We start from the raw sequence: 22798 nt of genomic DNA on the forward strand, positions 1-22798 counted from the left end.
CATAGGACAACAGCCCAGAGTGTTACCCAACCAAGCCTTCACCACCAGAGGACAGTACAGCATATATGCAAGTACTAGCCAGGGCAGCTACGTTCCACAACGTAACAATGCACTCTGAACCAGTAGAGGATGACTTCCTTTTCAACACTCTGGCATCCACTCACGCATCCTATCAAAGCCTGCCAATGCTACCGGGCATGCTCAAGCACACACAACAGGTCTTCCAAGAGCCTGTAAAGGGGAGAGCTATCACACCGAGGGTCGAAAAGAAATATAAACCACCCCCATCAGACCCAGTGTTTATAACACAACAGCTCACTCCGGACTCAGTGGTTGTGGGGGCTGCAAAAAAAAGGGCGAACTCACAATCATCAGGGGATGCCCCACCACCTGATAAAGAGAGTCGAAAGTTCGACGCAGCGGGCAAGAGAGTGGCATCACAAGCAGCCAATCAATGGCGAATTGCAAATTCGCAAGCCCTACTTGCACGCTACGACAGGGCACACTGGGACGAAATGCAAGACATCATCCAGCATTTGCCCAAGGAACACCAAAAACGTGCCCAACAAGTAGTTGAAGGAGGACAGGCCATATCGAACAATCAAATACGGTCTGCATTAGACTCTGCAGATACAGCAGCACGGACAGTCAACACGGCGGTAACGATCCAAAGGCATGCATGGTTGTGAATTTCTGGATTCAAACCAGAAATAAAACAGGCTGTACTAAATATGCAGTTTAACCAACATCAGTTGTTTGGGCCAGAAGTCAATACCGCCATCGAGAAGATGAAAAAGGACACAGACACAGCCAAAGCCATGGGAGCACTCTACTCCCCACAATACAGAGGCACTTTTAGGAAACCATAATTTAGAGCGGGGTTTCAACAACAAGCATCTGAACCGTCTACCTCCCAAACAAAACCCACCTATCAGTCACAATACCAAAGAGGGGGGTTTTGTGGTTCCTACAGAGGACAATTCCCAAGAGGAAGAGGTAAATTCCAGCCCACCAAACCAAGCCCTAGCAAACAGTGACTTCATTGTCACACTACCCCAACACTTGTCACCAATGGGGGGGAGGCTAACCAAATACTACCACAATTGGACACACATTACCACAGACACGTGGGTCCTAGCAATTATCCAACATGGTTATTGCATAGAATTCACAACATTCCCTCCGAATGTTCCACCAAAACCACACAGATTGTCTCCACAACACTTAGACCTATTACATATAGAGGTCCAAGCACTGCTACAAATACAAGCCATAGAGCTAGTACCCTATCACCAGAAGGGAACAGGCATTTACTCTCTGTATTTCCTTATTCCAAGAAAGGACAAACATTAAGGCCTATCTTAGATCTCAGAACACTGAATCTCTTCATCAAATCAGATAATTTCCACATGGTAACACTTCAGGACGTAGTTCCCTTACTAAAAAAAAAAAAGGGGAATACATGACAACACTGGATCTCAAGAATGCGTATTTCCACATACCCATCCATCCATCTCACAGGAAATACCTCAGGTTTGTAATACAAGGCAAACATTATCAATTCAAAGTGCTACCGTTCGGAATAACAACTGCCCCCAGAGTATTTACAAAATGCCTAGCCGTAGTAGCAGCTCATATAAGGAGACGATTGGCTAATAAAAGCCAACACTCAACAACAATGTCAGTTTCAAACACAATACGTCATAGATACTACACAAACTAGGGTTTTCTATAAATTACCAAAAATCACATCTACAACCATCCCAAATACAACAATACTTGGGAGCAGCACTCAACACACAAAAAGTAATTGCCACTCCCAAGTCCACAAAGAGTTCAGTCGTTCCAAAATGTAAGATCAAGCATGCAACCAAACCAACAATTCCCAGTAAGGTTTGTGATGAAACTACTAGGCATGATGCCCTCATGCATAGCTATTGTCCCAAACGCAAGACTACACATTCGGCCCTTACAGCAGTGCCTAGCAAAACAGTGGACGCAGGCACAGGGTCAACTCCAAGATCCCACAACCAGACTCAGTAGCAGAAAGGGCATTACATACGTTAGACATAAAAAGAGCGCTAATGTATTACATTGACAGAACAAAACAATTTAAAAAAACAAAACAATTGTTCGTAGCATTCCAAAAACCACATGCAGGCAACCCCATATCCAAACAGGGCATTGCCAGATGGGTTGTCAAATGCATACAAACCTGCTACCTTAAAGCTAAAAGAGAATTACCCATTACTCTAAGGGCACACTCCACTAGAAAGAAAGGTGCCACAATGGCTTTTCTTGGTAATATACCAATGACAGAAATTTGTAAGGCAGCCACTTGGTCTACCTCTCATACATTTACTAAGCATTACTGTGTAGATGTGTTAGCAGCACAACAAGCCACAGTAGGACAGGCTGTACTAAGAACATTATTTCAGACAACTTCAACACCTACAGGCTAACCACTGCTTTTGGTGAGATTACTGCTTTGTAGTCTATGCACAGCATGTGTATCTGCAGCTACACATGCCATCGAACGGAAAATGTCACTTACCCAGTGTACATCTGTTAGTGGTATGTTGCGCTGCAGATTCACATGCGCCCGCCCACCTCCCCGGGAGCCTGTAGCCGTTTTAGTTGAATGAAAATTGTATATATGTAAATAATTTTGATTTAATACTCTATGTACATACACATTTACTCCATTGCATGGGCACCTCTAGTATCCTTACTTTAACAACTCCTACCTCACCCTCAGCGGGGAAAACAATCTAAGATGGAGTCGACGCCCATGCGCAATGGAGCCGAAAGGGAGGAGTCACTCGGTCCCATGACTCGAAAAGACTTCTTCGAAGAAAAACAACTTGTAACTCTCCGAGCCCAACACTAGATGGCAGGAACAGTGCACAGCATGTGAATCTGCAGCGCAACATGCCACGAACAGATGAACACTGGTTACGTGACATTTTCCATATATATATATATATATATATATATATATGTATATATATATATATATATATCTCTACAATTCTCGTGGCTCATGGTCCTATCTTTGATAATTTATTCTTAGGTGACATTGATGGACTGGCTACCTTGACTGAGTTGGAATGTGGTGAGGCCTATTTGCTATATATCACATGTAATATCTTATAAGGGTTTCCTGGCGCTACCATGTGAAAATCAAAAGGTCTGCTGTATCTGAGATGAGCCCCAAGCTTGTTCAAGTAACCAATATTTAAGGCTCTTTCCAAAACTGAGATGGTTACATTCAATCCCTTTAGCATAAGGAGAGGCCAACCCAAATCTTAGGTGCAAGATGGGAAAAAGCCTTCCCTCCTTTATGTGCATATTTTTTTGGGGGGGTCACGAAACGCAGGAGTCTGGTAGGTTTATAAACTAGAAGTTTCTCAGCTAGGTCTTTAAGTCCCTTCTAATAGAAGGCCTCATGAGCTAAAAATGCCATTTTATATGGATTTTAAGGCTGAAGATACTGCATTATAGCAACTGGTACACGTTAAAAGCCTTGCTGCCCAATTTTAAACGTGTTGCAATCTCATGTTAGCATTTACCGGCAGCCCCAAATATAGCATATTACAGTAGTCTAAGTGAAATGGAATAGAGGCCTGGACCACTGACTTTTGATTTTTTTTTGTTGAGAGAGAGAACCTTTCTTAACATTCTTAAATATGGAAAGAATGAGGCTGAGACCTTGTTAATTTCTTTATTTAGATTGAATTCATTGTCTGTTGTAAAGCCCATTTTTTTGCTGTCACCCTTGGTGTAAGGGGCTCCCCTAGATCTTGGGGCTACCAGGCGGGATCGTAGGAAATTGATAAAGCACCAACACACAGAATCTCTATTCTATCCCTATTTAATTCTAGTTCATTCTTGCCCATCCAAAGTGCCATTGCTTGTATGCAGTCATGAAAATGTGTGGCTGCTGAATTTTCATCTCTTATTTACAGGACCATTTTAGTGCCATCAGCATAAGACTTTAATGATAATCCAGATTTCTTGATCAGTTTGGTCAGTGAGGAGATATACTTGGAGCTCTTTTTTGGATGCATAGGAAGGCATTCTTTTTGTGTGTGGCTTAGAAGAAAGGCCACTCCAGTGCCCTACTCTGAACTTAAAAATTTAGTTATTTCTGTTATCCAGAATAGGTTGTGCAACTGTGTCAGAGGCAGCACTAAGTTCCAACAATACCAGTACTGCGCTGCAACCCTTATCTAAAACCATTCTAATTTCATTGAACACCAATACCAAGGTCATTTCTGTTGAATGAAATGGTCTACAACCCACCTGACTTTAACCTAGTATGTCTTTGCTTTCACCCAGATACAGTCCTGTCAGACTGAATTACAGATCGGTTGTCGCATCACGGAAATATGGGACAGGCTTCATAAACTGACCTCACACGAATATCGACAGCTCCCACATAGGGAAGAGGATGGGTCGGGTCACTTGCTGACCTGGCTGCTTTGCCGGGAGAGACCATTTCCCCGTATCTTGTCTCTGAAAAGAGCAGACGGAACAAGAGTGACAACACAGGGTGGCATAAACAAACTACCTACAGAACCCTTGAAGGCTGTATACTCTAGAGGCGGGAAACCTCAGATACCGGAGATACAAAGGTACCTGGTGACCCTGGACCTCCCTCGGCTCACAGAGGTGCAACAAGTGAGATTGGATGATGAGCTCCAATTGGAAGCGCTTGTGGAAGCAATGGGGTAGCTAGCACAGCAAAAGGTACCGGGCCCTGACGGGTGGCCAGTGGAATATTAACAGGTCTATAGTAATCAATTGATGCCCAAGCTGCTTCTTGAATCAAATAAAATTGTAATTTTGCCCCAATCAATGTGAGAGGCCCAGATCATCATGCTCCCTAAGCCAGACAGGGATCCAGAAGAGGCGGGTTCTTATAGACCCCTCTCCATGCTTTGTGTGGATACCAAGGTACTAGTCAGAGTTCTGGCCACGCGGCTAACATTAGTCGTACCCACCTTGGTGCATAAAAACCTATGTGGTCAGTCGTTGAGCCACCGCCACTCGTCTTTATCGAAATCGGCGGGTCACAGTAAGAAAAAGAAGTAGTCGAAGAAGTCCCATCGCTCTCCGACTTCACCCCGTCGCTCGGCTGATGCGACGCGGGACGAGCGTCAACGAAGTAGGCCTCCATCCTCGGAGCCTACGCCTGGGTCGGCTCTGCGCTTCCCCGAGTATCGCGGAGCTGGAGCTACCCCCGCCCAACTCAGTTTTACGAGGCCATGCGCCTCATCTTTGGGCGTGCCGACCCCGATACGGCGCCTTCGGGCCCAAGGGGCTTGGCGGAGGGGCCTTCGGGTTCCGCGCCGGCAGCTTCGTCCTGGCCACCAAGGTCACCTCCGGATCAGTGCGCGGATCCGCCCGACGCCGGTCGCACAGTCGAGACCTTCCCCGGCGCTGGGTCATTTAGCGACACTCAACGCTCTCGATGTCAGTAGTGCCCACTATCGACATCGAACCCATTCTCATCCTGACGACTCAGAGTCGGAGCGGTGTCAGCCGACGCCACCATGTGCTTTGGTGGGCCCTATTCACCCGAGGTCGGATTCTGACCCATTTACCTATGGGTACGAATACAGGGAGGAATTGGAGGGGTCCCTGGACCCTTATGAATACCAGGAAGACCCTACTATGGACTGGGCACAGGACTTGGGCGAAGCCAGTGGTCTTGATACTTCTCCTGACTGGCATGCTGTCTCCTCCTATCGTGGCTATGGCGGAGGGAGCTACCTATCGTATGGTGGTTAGTAGGGCGGCTGAGGTCCTTGGCCTAGAGCTCCCTACTTTCGAAGTCAGGTCTAACCTCCTGACGGAGGTGCTTCAGTCCATGGCTTCTACTTCTGAACCCCTTCTTCCATTTAATGAAGCCCTCACTGACGTCATTTTGGGTACGTGGTCCAAACCCAATACAGGGGATCCAGTGAACAGGACGATCGCTCGCCGCCATCGGCCTGCGCCGAACGACCCGAAGTTCCTGTCCCAACATCCTATGCCTGAGAGTCTTGTTATCCAGGCATTCTCTTCTTCTGGCGCGATCCCTTCTGCACCCCCGGATAGGGAATCCAAAAGGCTGGAACAGTTTGGTAAGAAGTTGTTTTCTTCCTCCAGCCTCACGCTGCGGTCCGTGAACACCTCATGCCTTTTGGGCCATTATTCCCACTCCCTGTGGGATATGGTTGTGCAAGTCCTGCCACAGATACCGGAGGAGGCCCGTGCTATTGTCTCCCAAGCAGTCATGGATGGGAGCGACGTGGCAAAGTTCACCATCCGTTGTGGACTGGATATGACCGACTCTCTGGGCAGATCGGTTCCTACAACAGTGGCCTTGAGGTGCCACGCCTGGTTACGTACTTCTGGTTTTTCGGGGGATGTCCAACAGTCACTCATGGACATGCCCTTTGATGGCACCCGTCTCTTTGGAATCAAAGCGGACTCAGCCTTCGAGAGGTTCAAGGAGTCCAGTCCAGGGCTACGGCTCGGTCCCTTGGCCTTTCTGCCACCACACGCCCCCCACAGTCCACTTTTCGTCCCTTTCGTGGCCATTCCTCCCCCCCCCTTACAACCGGGTGCTCTTCTCCAGCTTCCTAAATGTTCCAGTGCTGCAGTATCCCTTCACTGAGGGCCTTGCAAGTTACTCCAGCCCCTAGTGTTTCTCCATGCTTGTTCTTTTTCTTTGGGCCTCTTCACTGCCTCCAGTAGTCTGGGATTCCCAGCTCCCAGTACCCTTCAGCCAAACCGCAAGGGCCACCCCCTTGGTTCAGCATGGGCCCCTATAGCCTCCAGGACCGCATCCCCGCCACTGCAATGTCTTTCAAGTTACCGCAGGGGGCTCTGTTCACCACTAAGACCTCGTCAGCGTCACAGTGGCTGGGCGGTCACTGCATTGAGACCCCAGCCCATCGACACGGACCCTTGCTCCAGTCTGGTGTCCTCAGGTTTGCTGCGCCAGGGAGCCCCCTCGTCCCACCTCCTCCTCACCTTCGAAGCTGTTCTTGCTTTCTGCGCTCTGTCACAGGCACCCAAGCTCTTCTAATGCACTGCATCATCCTCACAGCCCAAGTGGCTGCATACACATTCAAGCCGACCAGCGGCCTTCACAGTTCGCCTGACCTCCGCTTATCCCGCGGCTCATGCCTCTGCAGCTCAGTCTGGCACAGCCGTCCACAGAAGCGCTCATCCTCTCAGTGGCTGCTCGCCATGCACTGCAGCCTCCTTTGGTCTCTGATATTCGGGACCTTGCCGCTGTAGTCTGCCCTGGGAACAGTTCCTGGATTCCTTCAAGACCCCCAGCGCCGGCGAGTTGTTAGGGTTGCATATTTGTTTATGTGGAGTGTCTGGGTTGCTAGATTTCGTAGGATTTTTATGGGGCTGTTGCGGAGCTTACAGGGAAACCATCCACTCAGCTACTATCTTGGCCACGCCCACAAACTCCACTTTTTTTTTTTTTAAATAATTGGTAAGCCCTCGCACACCTAGCAAGGCGTCATGCTTCTTCCTCTGGCTTCCTTGTTCGCCAAAAATGATATAATGGCGAATGGGCTTTCTCTTTGTAAGCGCTTAGATTGTTCTACTGAGAGCACAGGATTCAAAGATGAGTGATTAAAATCTCTGATCAAGTATATAATTACTAATAGACAATCACACACAAAAGTATTAAATGCAACATGGACTGAAGTGCCCTGGGTTCCGGCCAACCAGGTTGCCAGTGTTCTTTCCCTCCAAACTGTACAATTGTTTCCCAAATTGGCAAAGCCTTTAGCACCCTCTTTAAGTCCCTAGTAAGTGGTACCCCTTATACCTAGGGCCTGAGGTGCTAAAGAGTGCCACTAAGGGCTGCAGTATGAATTGTGCCGCCATGCAGAAACCACTGCCAAGCACATAACAGTCTGCATGTCTTGGTGCAGACAAAAGTGAAAACACAACATTGCACACAGCCTATGTGCTATGTCCCTAACACTGCATGCAATATTTGTAAGTCACCCCTTTAGCAGGCCTTACAGCCCTAAGGCAGAGTCCATTATGTTATATGTGAGGGCATATCTGCTGCTATGTCTTTGTTGATTGTCAGACATAGTGAGTGACGTGGAAAGCCATTTTAAATACATGTGCTGGGCACTGATTAATATGAGTTACCCAGCTACATAATGGCTTCTCTGAATATAGGGATGTTTGGTATCAAACATCTTTCATTGGTGAACCCACACAGGTGCCAGTAGTGGATTCACCATTACATGCACCCAGAGGGCACCTTAGAGGTGCTCCCTGAAACCTTACCAGCCTCTGGTGTGCTCACTGACTGGCTTCAGACAGCCTTCTACCCGAGACACAGTTCTGGCCCCCAGGGGTGAGAGCCTTCTGCTTTCAGGAGGCCAAAGACAAAAGCCTGTCCGGTTAGAGGGTGTAACACCCCTTCCCACAGGATGACCTGCTGATTAGCCTTCCTAAAATGGCAAGCCTCAAAGGGCTACCTCCTTTGAAGTGCAAATGTGGCTCTCCTCACAGGAGAGGAAGCCACCTTCCTCATCCAAGAGCCCATTTGGCACCTGGACAGGTGGGAAAATTAGCTAGTCCGGCGGGCGTGCCATCTCCAGGCTTGTACCGCCCCCTAATGTAGGCTACTGCGAAGTGGACACAATTTTTTAGAGGTAGCCATCTTGCAGATGGCATACCTAAGAATTCTGGGACCGGGTTATTCCCACTTCCCACTGGAAGTGGTCATACAGGGGGCATAGTGACCCCAAGGTCAGTATCCCATTGGCTACTACCCTACACACCCCTAACACCGCTAAATTCAGTATTTAGGGGAGACCCTATTAGGGGAGAATTAGATCCTGACAACCTAACAAGACCAAGGAGACACAAGAACTGTGAAAGCAGAAGAGTAAACTGGTACCAACCCCGCCGGCCTCTCTGCATCCACAATTAAATCTACCCCAAAGTCAACTTGTCCTGCAGCTGTTACTCACTCAACCTGGGAGGACAGCCTGCCTTAAATAAAGACTCTAGACCTCCCGTGAACAGCAGACCTGTTCTCCAACAACCTCCAAAGGAAGGACTCTGAATGTCTGGAACCTCCAAAACCCAACACCTGAAGTCACTGCTGCACCCGCCGTTTCAAACCCTAGTTGAAATGGACCACCAGTGAGAACAATTTTCCCCAGCCCTCCAGAGTCTGAGGCCATCGTGGTTTCACCACAACTGGACTCCCTGACGACACCTGTAGCCTCTGCAAGTAGCCCCTTCGACCACACCTGCTCCGGTAAAAAAAAAAAACACACCACCTCGGTACCATTCGCCCCTGAGCTGTGGAGAAGAGGACCAAAGGTCCTGCCCGAGATTTGTGAAGCCTGAGCCCCGCTGTGAGTTCAGCCTTACTGGCCTCCTGGCCAGAGCCTGCAGCCTCTTTTCACAGTGACTGATCTCCATAGGAACACCCAACACTGCTTTGCTTTGCCCCATGCCACTGAGGGTGTACTGTGGGTGCTGCCTTGGACCTTTCCCACTACTCACCTTAATCCCAGGAGATAGGTCTTGTAAGGCACTGTACTGTACCTGTTGACAGAGCCTGTTTTTCCTCCCATAGGATAACATTCCAGAACTCAGAAATTGCTCTGTGTCCACTTTTTAAAGTGAAAAGAATTCCTATTTAAAAAAGTACTTATCTGGACGATTTTTCTTTGATGCCTAAACACATATAAAGATACCTGCTTTTCAAATAAATTGATGTTGATCTTATTTTTGAGTCAAGTGTCTCATTTATTATCTATTGTGTGTGTTTGTAGATGTCTTGCACTCCTCTGTGTTAAGACTAAGGATGCTCGATCACACTACCCCTAAATAGAGCACTTTCGGATTGCTTAGCAAGCCCTGTACACTCACTGGAGGAACCCCTGAACCCTTTACGCGGTGTTCATATATCACATAAAGGGCCAGTTTCCTACAATGGCATTCAATAGGACCTGGATTCCTGTAGGTGTAAAGGCACAACCTACTCATACATTCAGTGCACAGCACACCCAAACTAGGATACATGATGAAATGGTATTGGTCACATAGTTGCGGTTTGATGTGGAAGCCTTATTCAGGAATCCTATCACCACATGTAGTCAGAGCTTGGAGGTCCCGTTGTAGTCCGACATTCATCAGAGGCAGATTTGAGTGTGCCCGCCTACTGGTGAACATGTCCCTCAAATGTTTTGATGAATGTGTTTAGGTTAATGATTCCTATACTTTGTAGAACCAGGATCCATGTTTTAGAATGACAAACATTACTGACCCACCTAGTTTTAATGGGCATGAGGCGGGGGCGATTTTGATGTGATAGTAGACTGGCTGTAAAATACCAAAGTAACATACTGTACAATTTTTCTCATTCCTCTATCTTCAGCAATTGTTTGTAAAATTTACGACCTTGACCACTCCTTTTGATATGTCATTTTTGGACTGTGGCCAAGATATTGATTTGCTCATAAGAAGTGACAGTTCTGACCTGCACTGGAGTCTGGAGCTATAATACTTTTTTGAGTGGGGTGCTGGTCTGTGGGATCCCTTCACTAAAATCACAAGGCTTCTGAAAAATCTTAGTGATGGTACAAGTGATGTTAGCAAATTTGAAAAATCCCTTCTGCTGCAAAGTATGGGGTGAAGTCTTCTCTCTGTGTGTGTGTGTGTGTGTGTGTGTGTGTGTGTGTATATATATATATATATATGTATGTGTGTGTTCGATGGCATGTGTAGCTGCAGATACACATGCTGTGCCTATATTGCCATCTAATGTTGGTCTCGGAGTGATACGAGTTGTTTTTCTTTGAAGAAACTTTTTTCGAGTCACGAGATCGATTAACTCCTCCTCTCGGTAATAGTGCACATGGTCAGTGACTCCTTTGTTTTCCCACAGGAGGGTGAAGTAAGGAGTGAAGAATTGTATATGTACAAATATATAGAAAGTGAAGAAGATGCCCATGCAATGTATATACGTATTTACATAAAAAGTACTACAACGTCTATGGGTTTCCGGGGAAGAGGGAGGGCGCATTTGATTTCTGCAGCACTACATGCCGTGAACAGATGTACACTGGGTAAGTGACATTTTCTGTTCGATGGCATGTGTAGCTGCAGACACACATGCTGTGCATAGACTGAAAAGCAGTCCCTCTCCCACGTAAGTGGTGATTAGCCTGTAGGAGTTGAAGTAGTTTGAAATAGTGTTTTAAGCACTGCTTGACCAACATTTGCTTGTTGTTGAGATAACACATCCACACAGTAGTGTTTAGTAAATGTGTGGACCATGTGGCTGCTTTGCATATGTCTGCATTGGTATACTTCCCAAGAATGCCATTGAAGCGCCTTACTCTCTAGCAGATTGTGCTTCAAGTCAAAATTCAAATAATAATTATAAACCAGAAAAATTGTTTGCGTCAGACCTTGTCTGAAATGTTTTAGGGAGTAAGAGACAGCTGGTACAGTCAAACAATTAAACACTACTATACATGTGGATCTAATTAGGTCTATGCCACATCTTCAGAGAAGGATGAATCTGATTTTTCCTAATTACTAAAATGAACATCTAGTTATGCATTAGTACTTACCACTGGTGAAGTCGATCTGAGCTGCCACCAGTGTCCTGGATCTCTGCAATGGTGAAAGATATTCTCCATTTTGATGTGTTGGTAAGATTGACCTCGTAATATTTCACTCTAAAGGTTGGAGGCATATGGATAATTATGAAAGTAGTTTGTCACTTTTTAAACTCTATCTGCTGTCATCCTGAAGTTCCTTGCATGTTACTGCAGAAGAGAAAGCCTTCACAATGGACTTAGCATTTGTTACAAGCAGTTTTCATGTCATTTCGTTGACTCTGGTCTGAAGGCTTTTATTTCTTAGATATTCTGTCAGCGATACAGGTCAAGCTCCCTGTGTAGCTGTAGTCTGGGCCAACAGCAGCAATGAATATCTTACCTCTGCTGCTTCCCTTCATTTGGATCTTAGGCTTCAACATTCTAGGAGGCTTTTTTTAAGTTTCTTAAGGTATTACCATTTCCTTTCTCCGACCAACAGGAGAGCCAGATGACAGCATGTCAGTCTAATATATTTTAACAAATCATAATAGCTTTTAGCTGCCCAGCTTTGGTACACAATATGTGTGGTCAACACAACCAATGAGAGAGGTGGTGACACTACGTTTTGCTGTGTGAACAAATATACAGTTGAGTCTTGAAATTGTGTTTTGCCCCTTTTTGAAAAATCCCTAGTAGATAATTTTTTACTTATTTTCCTTGATGATAAACAGACTTTCTACCTGTTGCTCAAATGTGGGTATGTTAGAAATCCGTCCCATGAATCTTTTCTTTGTAGCCCGTTATAAATTTAAGCCACCTTTTTATTCAATTACTATGTACTACAAGAAAAACAGTGCTGATGTACATGAAAGGTGACTTTTCTAGTCTATGAATTAGAATAGTCAAAGTTGATCACACATTTGTCACTCTAGATGATAGGGGATTATGACTTGCAGAGCTGAAGCAGCGAGATTGTGGAATGCGTTTTGGGCAAGTAAGAAGAAAAGGTAATTTATTCTGTTTCATCATCACCCCATCTCTAGAACACTAATAGCCACAAGAGATATAATATTGAAATACAGTAAATCAGGCCTGCCCCCCCAAAAAGCTTTGTGAATCCTGAACATCGAGTAAGTTATTTGTGTTTCATTTTGGGACTCAGAAACCTCATCCATATTAGTGGTAGTTCCCTTTATTCTTCATTAAGAGTTAAAGGAGAGTGTACACACACTACATGATAGCCAAATCGCATGCTGAATGAATGAGTAAGGCCAGTGTAATGTTTTTCATGTTGTTTAAAAATCCGATGAGCCTTCTCTAAATTCGTTTTTTTCAGTTGGTAAAAGCAAAACCCTGATCCTAAATGCAGTTGTTGAATGCTGAAAGATTAGTGGATGCATGTTAGGATTTGTCTCACATAGATTGCTAAATGCATCTAGAGCTGTGAAACTATCCATTTTACTGGGTTAGCCATGAGTTACATTTTTGTTTCTGCAGAATTATTATCTATTGATTAAATAGTTCTTCATAATTGTATATTAACTTCATGGGAAGCAACATTAAAGGTGAAATAGGACTATTATTTTGAGAGTCTACCCTTTTGAAGTCACTCATAATAAAATCAGCTTGATAAAATATTGTATATTCCACAGCCTGTTTGGTGTCAGACATTCAAGGAAGGTTGTTTTAAGTCTGTAATGGCATTCTGTTGAGTTTGGAGTGCTTATAAGTTTATTCCAGTTTGACCATTCGGCACACCATGTTCTCAAATATTTGCTCACCCAGTTTTGAGCCGTTCGTTTTTGGCGCTGATTGCTTAAGCCGGGTAACAATAAAGGAGTCCCAAAAATTGTTTCCTATTCAAGTTTCTGTTTGGAACTTGCTGTAAATAGTGCAAAAAATGCTAAATAAATACACGACTGCAGTCTTACATCATTCATCAAGAAGCTTCATTCTCAGTATTCAAAGGAAGGAAATCAGATGATCTCTTGTCTGTTATAAATGAACACAGAAATTACGGTTGTATGTTGCTTTTACTCAAAGGCTATGGGAAGGGTTTGCAACCCAGTCCTGGCTGCTGGTTATAGGGGTTTGGGAGGGTGCACTAAAGTTAAGGGGTGATGTGGGGGGGGGGAGTAATTAAGTGGAAAAATATCAAATTTACAAAGTAAAGGTAGTTTAAACCCATGATGGAGCTAGCAAGGGCGCTCATTCCATAAGAAAACAGAATGTTTATGTATGATATACACAAGTCATCTAATGTTCTTTTAACTATTATTAAAATACAATACTTTCTGGGCACACCAGTAGGTTTCATGAAGTACACATAAAATGTCAGAGGGTATGGACTGAGTGTAGGTAGCTGCCTTGTATATACTATATTAAAATGAGATATAGTGTGCACAGAGTCCAGGTGTTCCCCAGAGGCTTGACAGAGGCAATAACAGATAATACTAATGCTCTATTTGTGGTAGTGTGGTCGAGCAGTTAGGCTTATCAGAGGGTAATGTTATGCATTTGTTGAGCACGCACAAACAATAGAAGAAACCTACACTCAATTACTTAACTGCAGATCAATAGGATTTTATATAGAAAAATATATTTTGTTAATTTATTTCTAGAACAACAAAATTTAGTTTTCAGGTACGTACATAAAATGTGTGGTACTTTGCATAGTTATAATCAGAAGTTTTAATGGAATTAACAATGTATGCAGTTTTCTTTAAAATGGCAAAAAGCTATTTTAATAGTGGACACTGCAATTTTCAGCAGTTCCTGGGGGAAGAAAAGATTGTACGGTTTTACAGGTAAGTATTCAATTTACAGTTTCGGTCTCTGGGTTTTAGGTAGTACGCCGTTGGGGGCTCAAGTTAACCCCAAACACCCACCACCAGCAACACGGGGCCGGTCGGGTGCAGTCGTCAAAGGCGAGCCCAGTTAACGTGAGCCCCTATGGAGATGGGGGTATCGGAATCCAGCAGGTAAGTACCTGCGACTCGGAGGGCAGACCAGGTGGGGTCAAGAGAGGACTGGAGGGGCCCTAAATAGGCACCAAACATACACCCTCAGTGGCACCAGGGTGGCCGGGTGTAGGGTGCAAACAGGGTGTTGGGTTCCCAATGCAACTCTATGAGAGGACCCCGGGGGTCAATTAGAGGCTACAGGCGAGGTCTGGGGGGGGGGCAGTGTCTCTGGCATACCACGGGTCAGACAGGTAAGAGGGCAGCCTGCTGGTCGATGCTGCACCGGGGGTCAGGTTCTCCAAGGCCTGGGGGCTAGGGGTGCAGTGGGTCCTTTAGGTGTCTGATATCTTCGTCTGGAGCTCGTGGTCAGGGGGGGTCCTCTGGATTCTCTCTGCAGGCGTTGTTGTAGGGGTTTGGAGGGGTCAACCCAGGATGGGCTCTTGCTCCCAATCACCTGGGGACCCTTTCTTGAAGGGTAGATCACCTGGACACAGGCTGTGGGCGTCGGTTGTACAGGAGCCAGGACTCACGCATCCGGAGTAAGGTGGGAGTCCTTGGTTGAAAGTTACTTTTGGACAGGGCCACTGTCCTCTGGAGTTTTTGGTCCTTTGGGGTACAGGGCAGTCATCTGGGGTTGTCAGAGGTCGCTGGGCCCGCTGCATGCATCGCTGTTCTTCTTGCAGGTTCTTTGAAGTAGGAGATTGGCTGAAAGGGCTGGGGCCAAAGCAGTTGTCATCTTCCTTCTTCTCTGCTGGGGTTTTCAGTTTAGCAGTCCTCCTTTTCTCTGTAGGTCACCGGTAATCTGGTGAGCTGGTTTCAGGGAGGCCTTTAAATCCTAGATTTAGAGGCGTGTTAGGGGTCAGAGGGTAGTAGCCAATTACTACTGTCCCTGAGGGTGGCTGCGCCCTCCTTGTGTCCATTCCCTTTGGGGAGGGGGCACCTTCCTATCCCCATTGGTCCCTGTCCTCCAAAACAAGATGGAGGATTCTACAGGGAGGTGGTCACCTCAGCTCTGGACACCTTAGGGGTGGTCACTCTTCCCCGTTTTCCCTAATTTTTCTGCCGGACTTGCCGCTAAAAGTGGGGCTGTGTCCGGGGAGCGGGCATCTCCACTAGCTGGAGTGCCCTGGGGCACTGTAACCCAAGGCTTGAGCCTTTGAGGCTCACTGCCAGGTGTTACAGTTCCTGCAGGGGGAGGTGTGAAGCACCTCCACCCAGGACAGGCTTTGTTTCTGACCACAGAGTGCACAAAAGGCACTCACCCCATGTGGTCAGAAACTCGTCTGAGAGTGGCAGGCTGGCACAGACCGGTCTGTCCTACACTAGCAGTTGGGCTAACATATAGATGGCATCTCTAAGATGCCCTCTGTGTGCATGTTTCAATAAATCCCACCCTGGCATCAGTGTGGGTTTATTGTGCTGAGAAGTTTGATACCAAACTTCCCAGTATTCAGTGAAGCCATTATGGTGCTGTGGAGTTCATAATGACAAACCTCCAGACCAAATACTTAATATGGCTAAACTGCACTTACAATGTCTAAGAATGGACTTAGACACTGTAGGGGCATATTGCTCCTTCAGCTGTGCCCTCATCTGTGGTATAGTGCACCCTGCCTTAGGGCTGTAAGACCTGCTAGAGGTGTGACTTACATATGCCACAGGCAGTGGTTTGTGGGCATGGCACCCTGAGGGGGGTGCCATGTCGACTTTGCCTTTTTCTCCCCACCAGCACACACAGGCTGCAAGGCAGTGTGCACGGGCTGAGTGAGGGGTCCCCCTGGGTGACATAATACATGCTGCAGCCCTTAGAGACCTTCCCTGGCCACAGGGGCCTTGGTACCATGGGTACCTTTTACAAGGGACTTAACTGTTTGCCAGGGCTGTGCCAATTTTGGAAACAAAGGTACAGTTTTAGGGAAAGAACACTGGTGCTGGGGCCTGGTTAGCAGGGTCCCTGAACACTTTCAATCAAAGTTGGCATCAGCACTAGGCACAAAGTGGGAGGGGGGGATCCATGCCAACAGTGGCACTTTCCCACACTGACAATTTTTGGTTTATCATGAAGGTACCTGTATATTGAAAACACATCATGAAAACTCACATAGATTACAATTCTGAGGAGGAAACAATTGGTGATAATGGCGGGAATGATTGATCTGAGGAAATTAACATCATGGAGGGAACAGCCTGTAGTTACCAAATAGGACATCACCACCATCACCTGGACTTCTGTGACATTTTGGTGGATGCTTAGAATCAATGAGGACATTAGCTCAATAACAGATTGACATGAGCTGTGACATTCTTGCATATTTAATGTTTACATGCCACAGGATGTTTTGATGTTACATGAAAATAATGATCTCACTTCAAGCTTGGGTACATCTATTTGAGGTAGTATTCCAATATTCCATAGGCTGTGGTAATAAAGGTCAGCATGGGTCTAGAGCTAAGATTGGATTGCTGCAAATATTTTAACTGTGGTGACAGTTATCCATCCATTTCTCAACACTCTCATTAATCAAAGTCAGTGTATTTGTGCCTTTTGGTTGCACCACATGCTGTGGGGAAGGCATGTAAGAAAGAAATCTGCTTATTTAGAAAATTAAGGACACTCCTGAAAAGGACATGCCTGACACCAGTGTTCTAAACACTTATACTATGGAATATACACACTGTAAGTTGGTAGGTCCTAGTACAAATAAGTGTTTGTGTCACTATTAAAATGGGCAGTAACACACACATTTATTTTGTTATATGTTTAGAAAAATAAGTTTACAAGCCTACAGTTACATCTACAAGCGCTGCAGGCCACAGCATAAATCCTATGTCAAGAACAAATTGACCTAATTGATGCTCAACATGCTTTACCTTTATTTTCAATCCATAATACATCTTTGGCATGAACACTTTTATCAAATGCCCTTTTAGAAGGATACTTTGAATTTTATTAAATCATGAACTCCTTAAATGTGTATCTTAAAGCGGTGTCTCCTATGCACTAATGAATTTAGGTACATGAATGCATTAATGTCTAAAAATAGAAGCCATAGAAATTGCATATTTTATGTGGCACGTGAGCCACCTGATTGTACTTAAATGTTGGATTTAGTGCATAGTTGTATGTTTGTTAGAATATGTTTATAGTTGATTCTTTCTCTCTGTTCGCTTTCTTTTCTCTTTATCATCCACTATTCTGTTCATTTTATTTTTCATGTTAGTTTCTGTACATGCTCTCTTTTTTTATGTCACCTATAATGCTCTAAAAGCAGAAACGTAGCCACAGTTGATGCCTCTCTGAGTTAGATTAGAAACATTCCTATTTTTGCTGCACTTAAAGTCTCATGGTATTTTTACTTCGAGTATTGATACCACTTGTCACATTAATAGTCTTTTGTAGAAACTCAGGGCTGAAGTTAGCTGTAATCTTACCTCTCTAGTGTACTTCATGGGGATACCATTGAGACACTATTGTGGACACCTTTAGATATCATAGTCAAACCCAGAGGCAACTATCATAAGCAATTTCCTAACGATCATTTATTAACCAGTGTTTTTCTGTTTTTCTTAACATTTTCAGGAGCCCAGATCCAATGCTGATGACTTTTTCAAAGAATTAAATGTACATGGTCTGCAGGAAGCAATGGTGCACGAGCAAGATAAGCCATTCCTTCGTGGTGGGCCTGGTGTGTACAAGGTAGTGAAGACTGGGCCGTCAGGCCACAACATCAGAAGCTGTCCAAACCTTAGAGGTATCCCAATTGGAATGTTAGTACTGGGAAACAAAGTCAAGGCAGTGGGCGAGGTATGGATTTCTGTAGCTTCATTTATGGCTTCGTAGATGCTAGCATGTTTAGTAGCAACGGTGAAAAAAACAACATAATTTAAATTCAGAACTTGTTGTTTTTTCGAGAACAAGAATTGCATGTGACCAATACAGGTTTCCCTTGCAGTTTTTTCATATGAATCTCCTTTGGCAACAGTGTTCTGTATGAAAGTATTTAGCAAGCCCAGGCTACAAAATGATGGGGGATCATGCTCTGAAATGTATTTTCTGTTGCTGTATCAAAATTAAAGTACATTGATGAGATTGGGGCATACATTTTTGATGTACACACTATTTATGTACATATCTAGAAGTTACTCATTTGGTGAGCAATCTGCAGATCTTTAAAAGTATACTTTGCTCACAAGTTAGAGAATCTATCTAATCTCCATATTCTGGTATTCCTATGCAAATGGGCCTATGGATGTAGTGTGTCATGCTGTTCCTCAAATTGCTGCTTGAATTTGGCAGCTACTTTTGCAGGTATCGTAACAAAGCTATTGAGCTAGTTTTCATATATTAATGTTCCTGCAATATACTACTGATTAGTTTTTTTTTATTCTGCCAGAAGATGAACAGTTGTATTTTTGAATTTGAAGCTTTTGTGTGATTTATCCTTGTTATTTACTTTTGTCTAAATTTTACATTGCTTTATTTTGTCAGTGTCCTATGTCAGACTGGGGTATATCATTTTAAGACGACCTTTTTTTTTGAGGATTGTTAGCAGAAAATGTCTGGAGTGGGCTTTCAGTGTATTGAATTCTGAAGCTTTATTAGCTATTATCAGACAGATGGCTCACCTGAGTGGGAAAAACGGTAAATATGATCATTTCTGTTGTTGAATCAGGTCATCAATACAGAAGGTACATGGGTGCAGATGGACAAGAACAGCATGGTAGAATTCTGTGAGAGTGACGAAGGGGAGGCTTGGTCCTTGGCTAGAGACCCAGGAGGAAACCAGTATCTCCGCCATGAAGATGGTAAGTTCTATAGTGATCCCAGCCTACAACAGCACTGCCCCACACTAGTCGTCCTCTGCCTACCATGGCAGCTGCATCTGTTGTCACTATAAGTATCTTGTAGTCATTTCACATATCAGTTTAGGAGGAAGCTGTTCCTGGCCTGTGCAACCTGTAACTAAAATAAAGAGTTACAGCCTTAAAGATCAAAATGTCTGAAACATTTCCAATGCTTTGGTCAAGCAGCTCAAAACAAAACTAGAGACACCACAACCTGGTAATTTCTGCACTCTAGATCCTTCTCTAAACTAATTTGATCAACTCATTTTTCCATTGAAGGCTACACTTAAACAGACAAAAGTGGATATGTGCACAGATAGGCTCAATTTCTGCTTTATCAAGTCTGAAACCTGCTCATAGGCCATGTTAATTCCTCACTGTATGCCTCCAGGCTAGTCTTTTTGAGCTCTTGCTCCACCTCCTCTCCTGTTGAAGTGCTAATCTAGAAGGCATGTGTTTGTAACATACTTTACACAAAAATCTCTCCTTTTCACCTCATGTAAATCCAATTCCAAAGCATGCCATTTATCACCATGTTCTATGGCGTCCTCCCCAATCTTCTGTTCTCCAAAGATCACCTCAGTCTTTCCCATTACATTGTCTTTTTCTTGATTGCTGCATTGTGTTATTGTTCTCCCCAAGAAACCCTCAGACCAAGGTGACACAACTCCGCATAATTGTGGGTTAAAAGGCAGCAAGCACATCAGTCAAGGGGCCATAAACATCAAGTGGGTTAAATCTCTGCCAGCTTTTAGTTTTAAATGATGGTGCTGGCTAGTCAGCTATCCTCTTTCTAATACCATGTAATCCATTGCTGTCAATACAAATATTGTTATTTTATTTTGTATTTATTATTGGTCTTGCATTCCCTGTCCTGCTAAGGGTTACCATACAAAATCAATATATCCTCAGTATAACGCCATCACAAATTCGTTAGACAGTCCTTGTTTCATTTTTAGTCTAAAACTGATAGGTCAGTTGGAGGAGCATTTTGCAAACATCTTAATCTTTTTTTTTTTTAATGGAAGGACCATAGTCATAGTTAGTTAAACCACTTCATATGATTTAGCTTGAAGACTGTTGGGACCACAAACTTTACCTCTCCATTTTGTTAGCCACTTGTTTTTATGTAATCAGTAAGGACTGTTGTTGCCAGCTTTTGATTGACAGTAAATTTAGCTTTAGTTAAGTAGTCTTCCATAGTTCCACTGTGGAACAGGTATCAGTGAAGGCATCCACAGTTATATTAGACCCATATGCAAGTTTGTTTTTGTAATGTTGATTTGTGTAATAATCCCAGCTTCCTTCCTTTCTCTGAATTCTAAAGACATTAGTTTGTCACTCTTTTAAAACTCCTCAGATTATCTCTAGCATTACATCCATCTTTCGTCTTGTTCTTCTGTAAGAGCGTTTATAATTTAAAGATGTCATGCTGTAGTCCTGTCCCACGCTTGTACCCATCCCTCTAAAGTTTTTGTTTGGCGTGCTGCTCCAGTATAGTCATTCTGTTTTATTTTTTATCTGGATTTGCTTATTTTCAATTCTGTAATCACTCTTATTTAGAATGTTTTAAAAACACCCATCAGATTTGTAGCAGCTTTCTGTTTAACTTAAAAAAAAAAAAAAATCATAAGTTTGGCTTTGAATGTGGTCCCTAAGATGGATATATTTCAAAAAGGCATTAAATAATCAGCAATAACGAGTGTTAGGAATAGCTCAGTCCTGGAGCTTCTTTTGCACAAAAGAATGGTTGAAAAGAACTGAATGCTTTATCCGTCAAGATTACAACTCACAGAAATGTGTAGATTATTAATGAAAAGGGATTCTTTGAGATTGTTTTTTTTGCGTAGAGCATTAGTTATAACACTTTGTTAATGTTTTTATAAAGAACAATTGACATTCATTCTATGTGTTTTGATCAACACTGTTCAATCAGGTGGTGCATTTTGGTGTGTTATCAATTACTATATATGCCTGCTGCTACATCCTATTCTACTTTTACCAGGGAGATCGTAATACATTTCTCTTTAGTTTATTTCTGATAGAGCCTTCTAACCACAGATTCCTCACCTTTCGAATATTCAACAAGCATCAGAATGGATCTGGAAACGTTTGCGCAGTACCTCTGGGTAAGTGGCGCTTTGTGGCTCTGCACTGACACTGCCCTAGAAATCATGTGCGGGGCCAGTATAGGCGCCACTCCTGCATGCTGAGGTTCCTTTCTTTCTGCAGCACCAGACACATACACTGAGCTATATCTTGTGTCTTTGAGTCCCATTTTACCTCATATGTACACAGTGTGCAAGGGAAATATCACCTCCCAAGATTACAGGGTTCAAACCTTGTAGGGACTGTCACACAACAATGTCTTGACATACCCTCATAAGGTTTGCCTGTGGTACCTACGGTCGAGTCATGACTCTAAGGCCTGAAGTGATCACATGGTGATGAACCCAGAAGGCAGACGAGACCACGAAGCACCACGCTTTGGAATATTTCACATCAAAATCATTCCAGATCCAAGGACCGGTCCAAATCCCTTTCCCAGTCTAGAAGTCACAGGAATTGTCACCATGGTCCAGATCCTCTGATAAGTCAAAGAAAAATCATAAAGCGTTCAAGAGGGACTCGGCCCCTTCTCACCACGCTTATACACATGGGAAGGCACATTGGCATCTCTATCTGTACCTTTCGATCTCGCACCTGAAGTCAGCTGACGTCGGAGCCCAATCTGAGTTTGAGGCCTTCTGTGACACAGAGGCAGATTCAAGAGTTTCACAGGCCGTGGTATGACTCTTGGGAGCCCTTTCAACTTCCTCTGGCACTCCTGCGGGCCCCAGGAAGCAGAGAGGCCCTCCCTCTGGGATACCATTGGCGGGTTAACCCTCAGCCCCATTTCAACCCTCTGAACCCACCAGTGGGCCTCTTCCTGCACCTGTCCCAACTACAGATCTACACCAATTCCCAGAGAATTGATGCTGGAGGGGATGGTGCCCATCAACCTGTCAGATTCTGAGTTGGAGTCTCATACTGTACATTTGGGACAGACTCTGATAATTACTATGACACAGGGGATGAAATTGGCCTCAAGGAAACCTGATACGGTGACCTTCAGGACGCCAGTGGTCTTTACACCTCTCTTGATTCCAGCCTCCTCTCACCTTCAGGTCCTGCAACAGAGGAAAGTGCCTCTGTTGCAGTAGTGATGTAAAGTGTGGCTGAAGTTCTTGACTTTCAGCTCCTCACTTTAGAGATCAAAACTAATGTCCTGACAGAAGTCCACCAGCCAGGGCAAACCAGTACTGAGCTCCTGCTGCCCTTCACTGAGGCACTAACAACCACCCTCTTAGGGATCTGGGCCAAACTTTGCTCTGGCCCACCAGT

At 44.4% G+C, this 22798-nt stretch overlaps 1 protein-coding gene across 17 annotated transcripts in view; it reads left to right on the top strand.

The window, feature by feature from the left end:
* Positions 1-22798, top strand: part of MYCBP2 (MYC binding protein 2) — a 1769078-nt gene that overhangs the window by 1165310 nt on the left and 580970 nt on the right. For 15 of the 17 annotated variants that reach the window (XM_069205243.1, XM_069205245.1, XM_069205247.1 and 12 more), the window contains 2 exons: positions 18150-18374; positions 19243-19375. In XM_069205243.1, the coding sequence (XP_069061344.1) occupies positions 18150-18374; positions 19243-19375 (358 nt within the window). The remainder of the gene's footprint in view (positions 1-18149; positions 18375-19242; positions 19376-22798) is intronic. The other 2 variants (XM_069205244.1, XM_069205251.1) reach the window with 1 other exon arrangement.

The sequence above is a fragment of the Pleurodeles waltl genome, chromosome 8 (genome assembly GCF_031143425.1).
Source record: "Pleurodeles waltl isolate 20211129_DDA chromosome 8, aPleWal1.hap1.20221129, whole genome shotgun sequence".
Lineage (NCBI taxonomy): Eukaryota > Metazoa > Chordata > Amphibia > Caudata > Salamandridae > Pleurodeles > Pleurodeles waltl.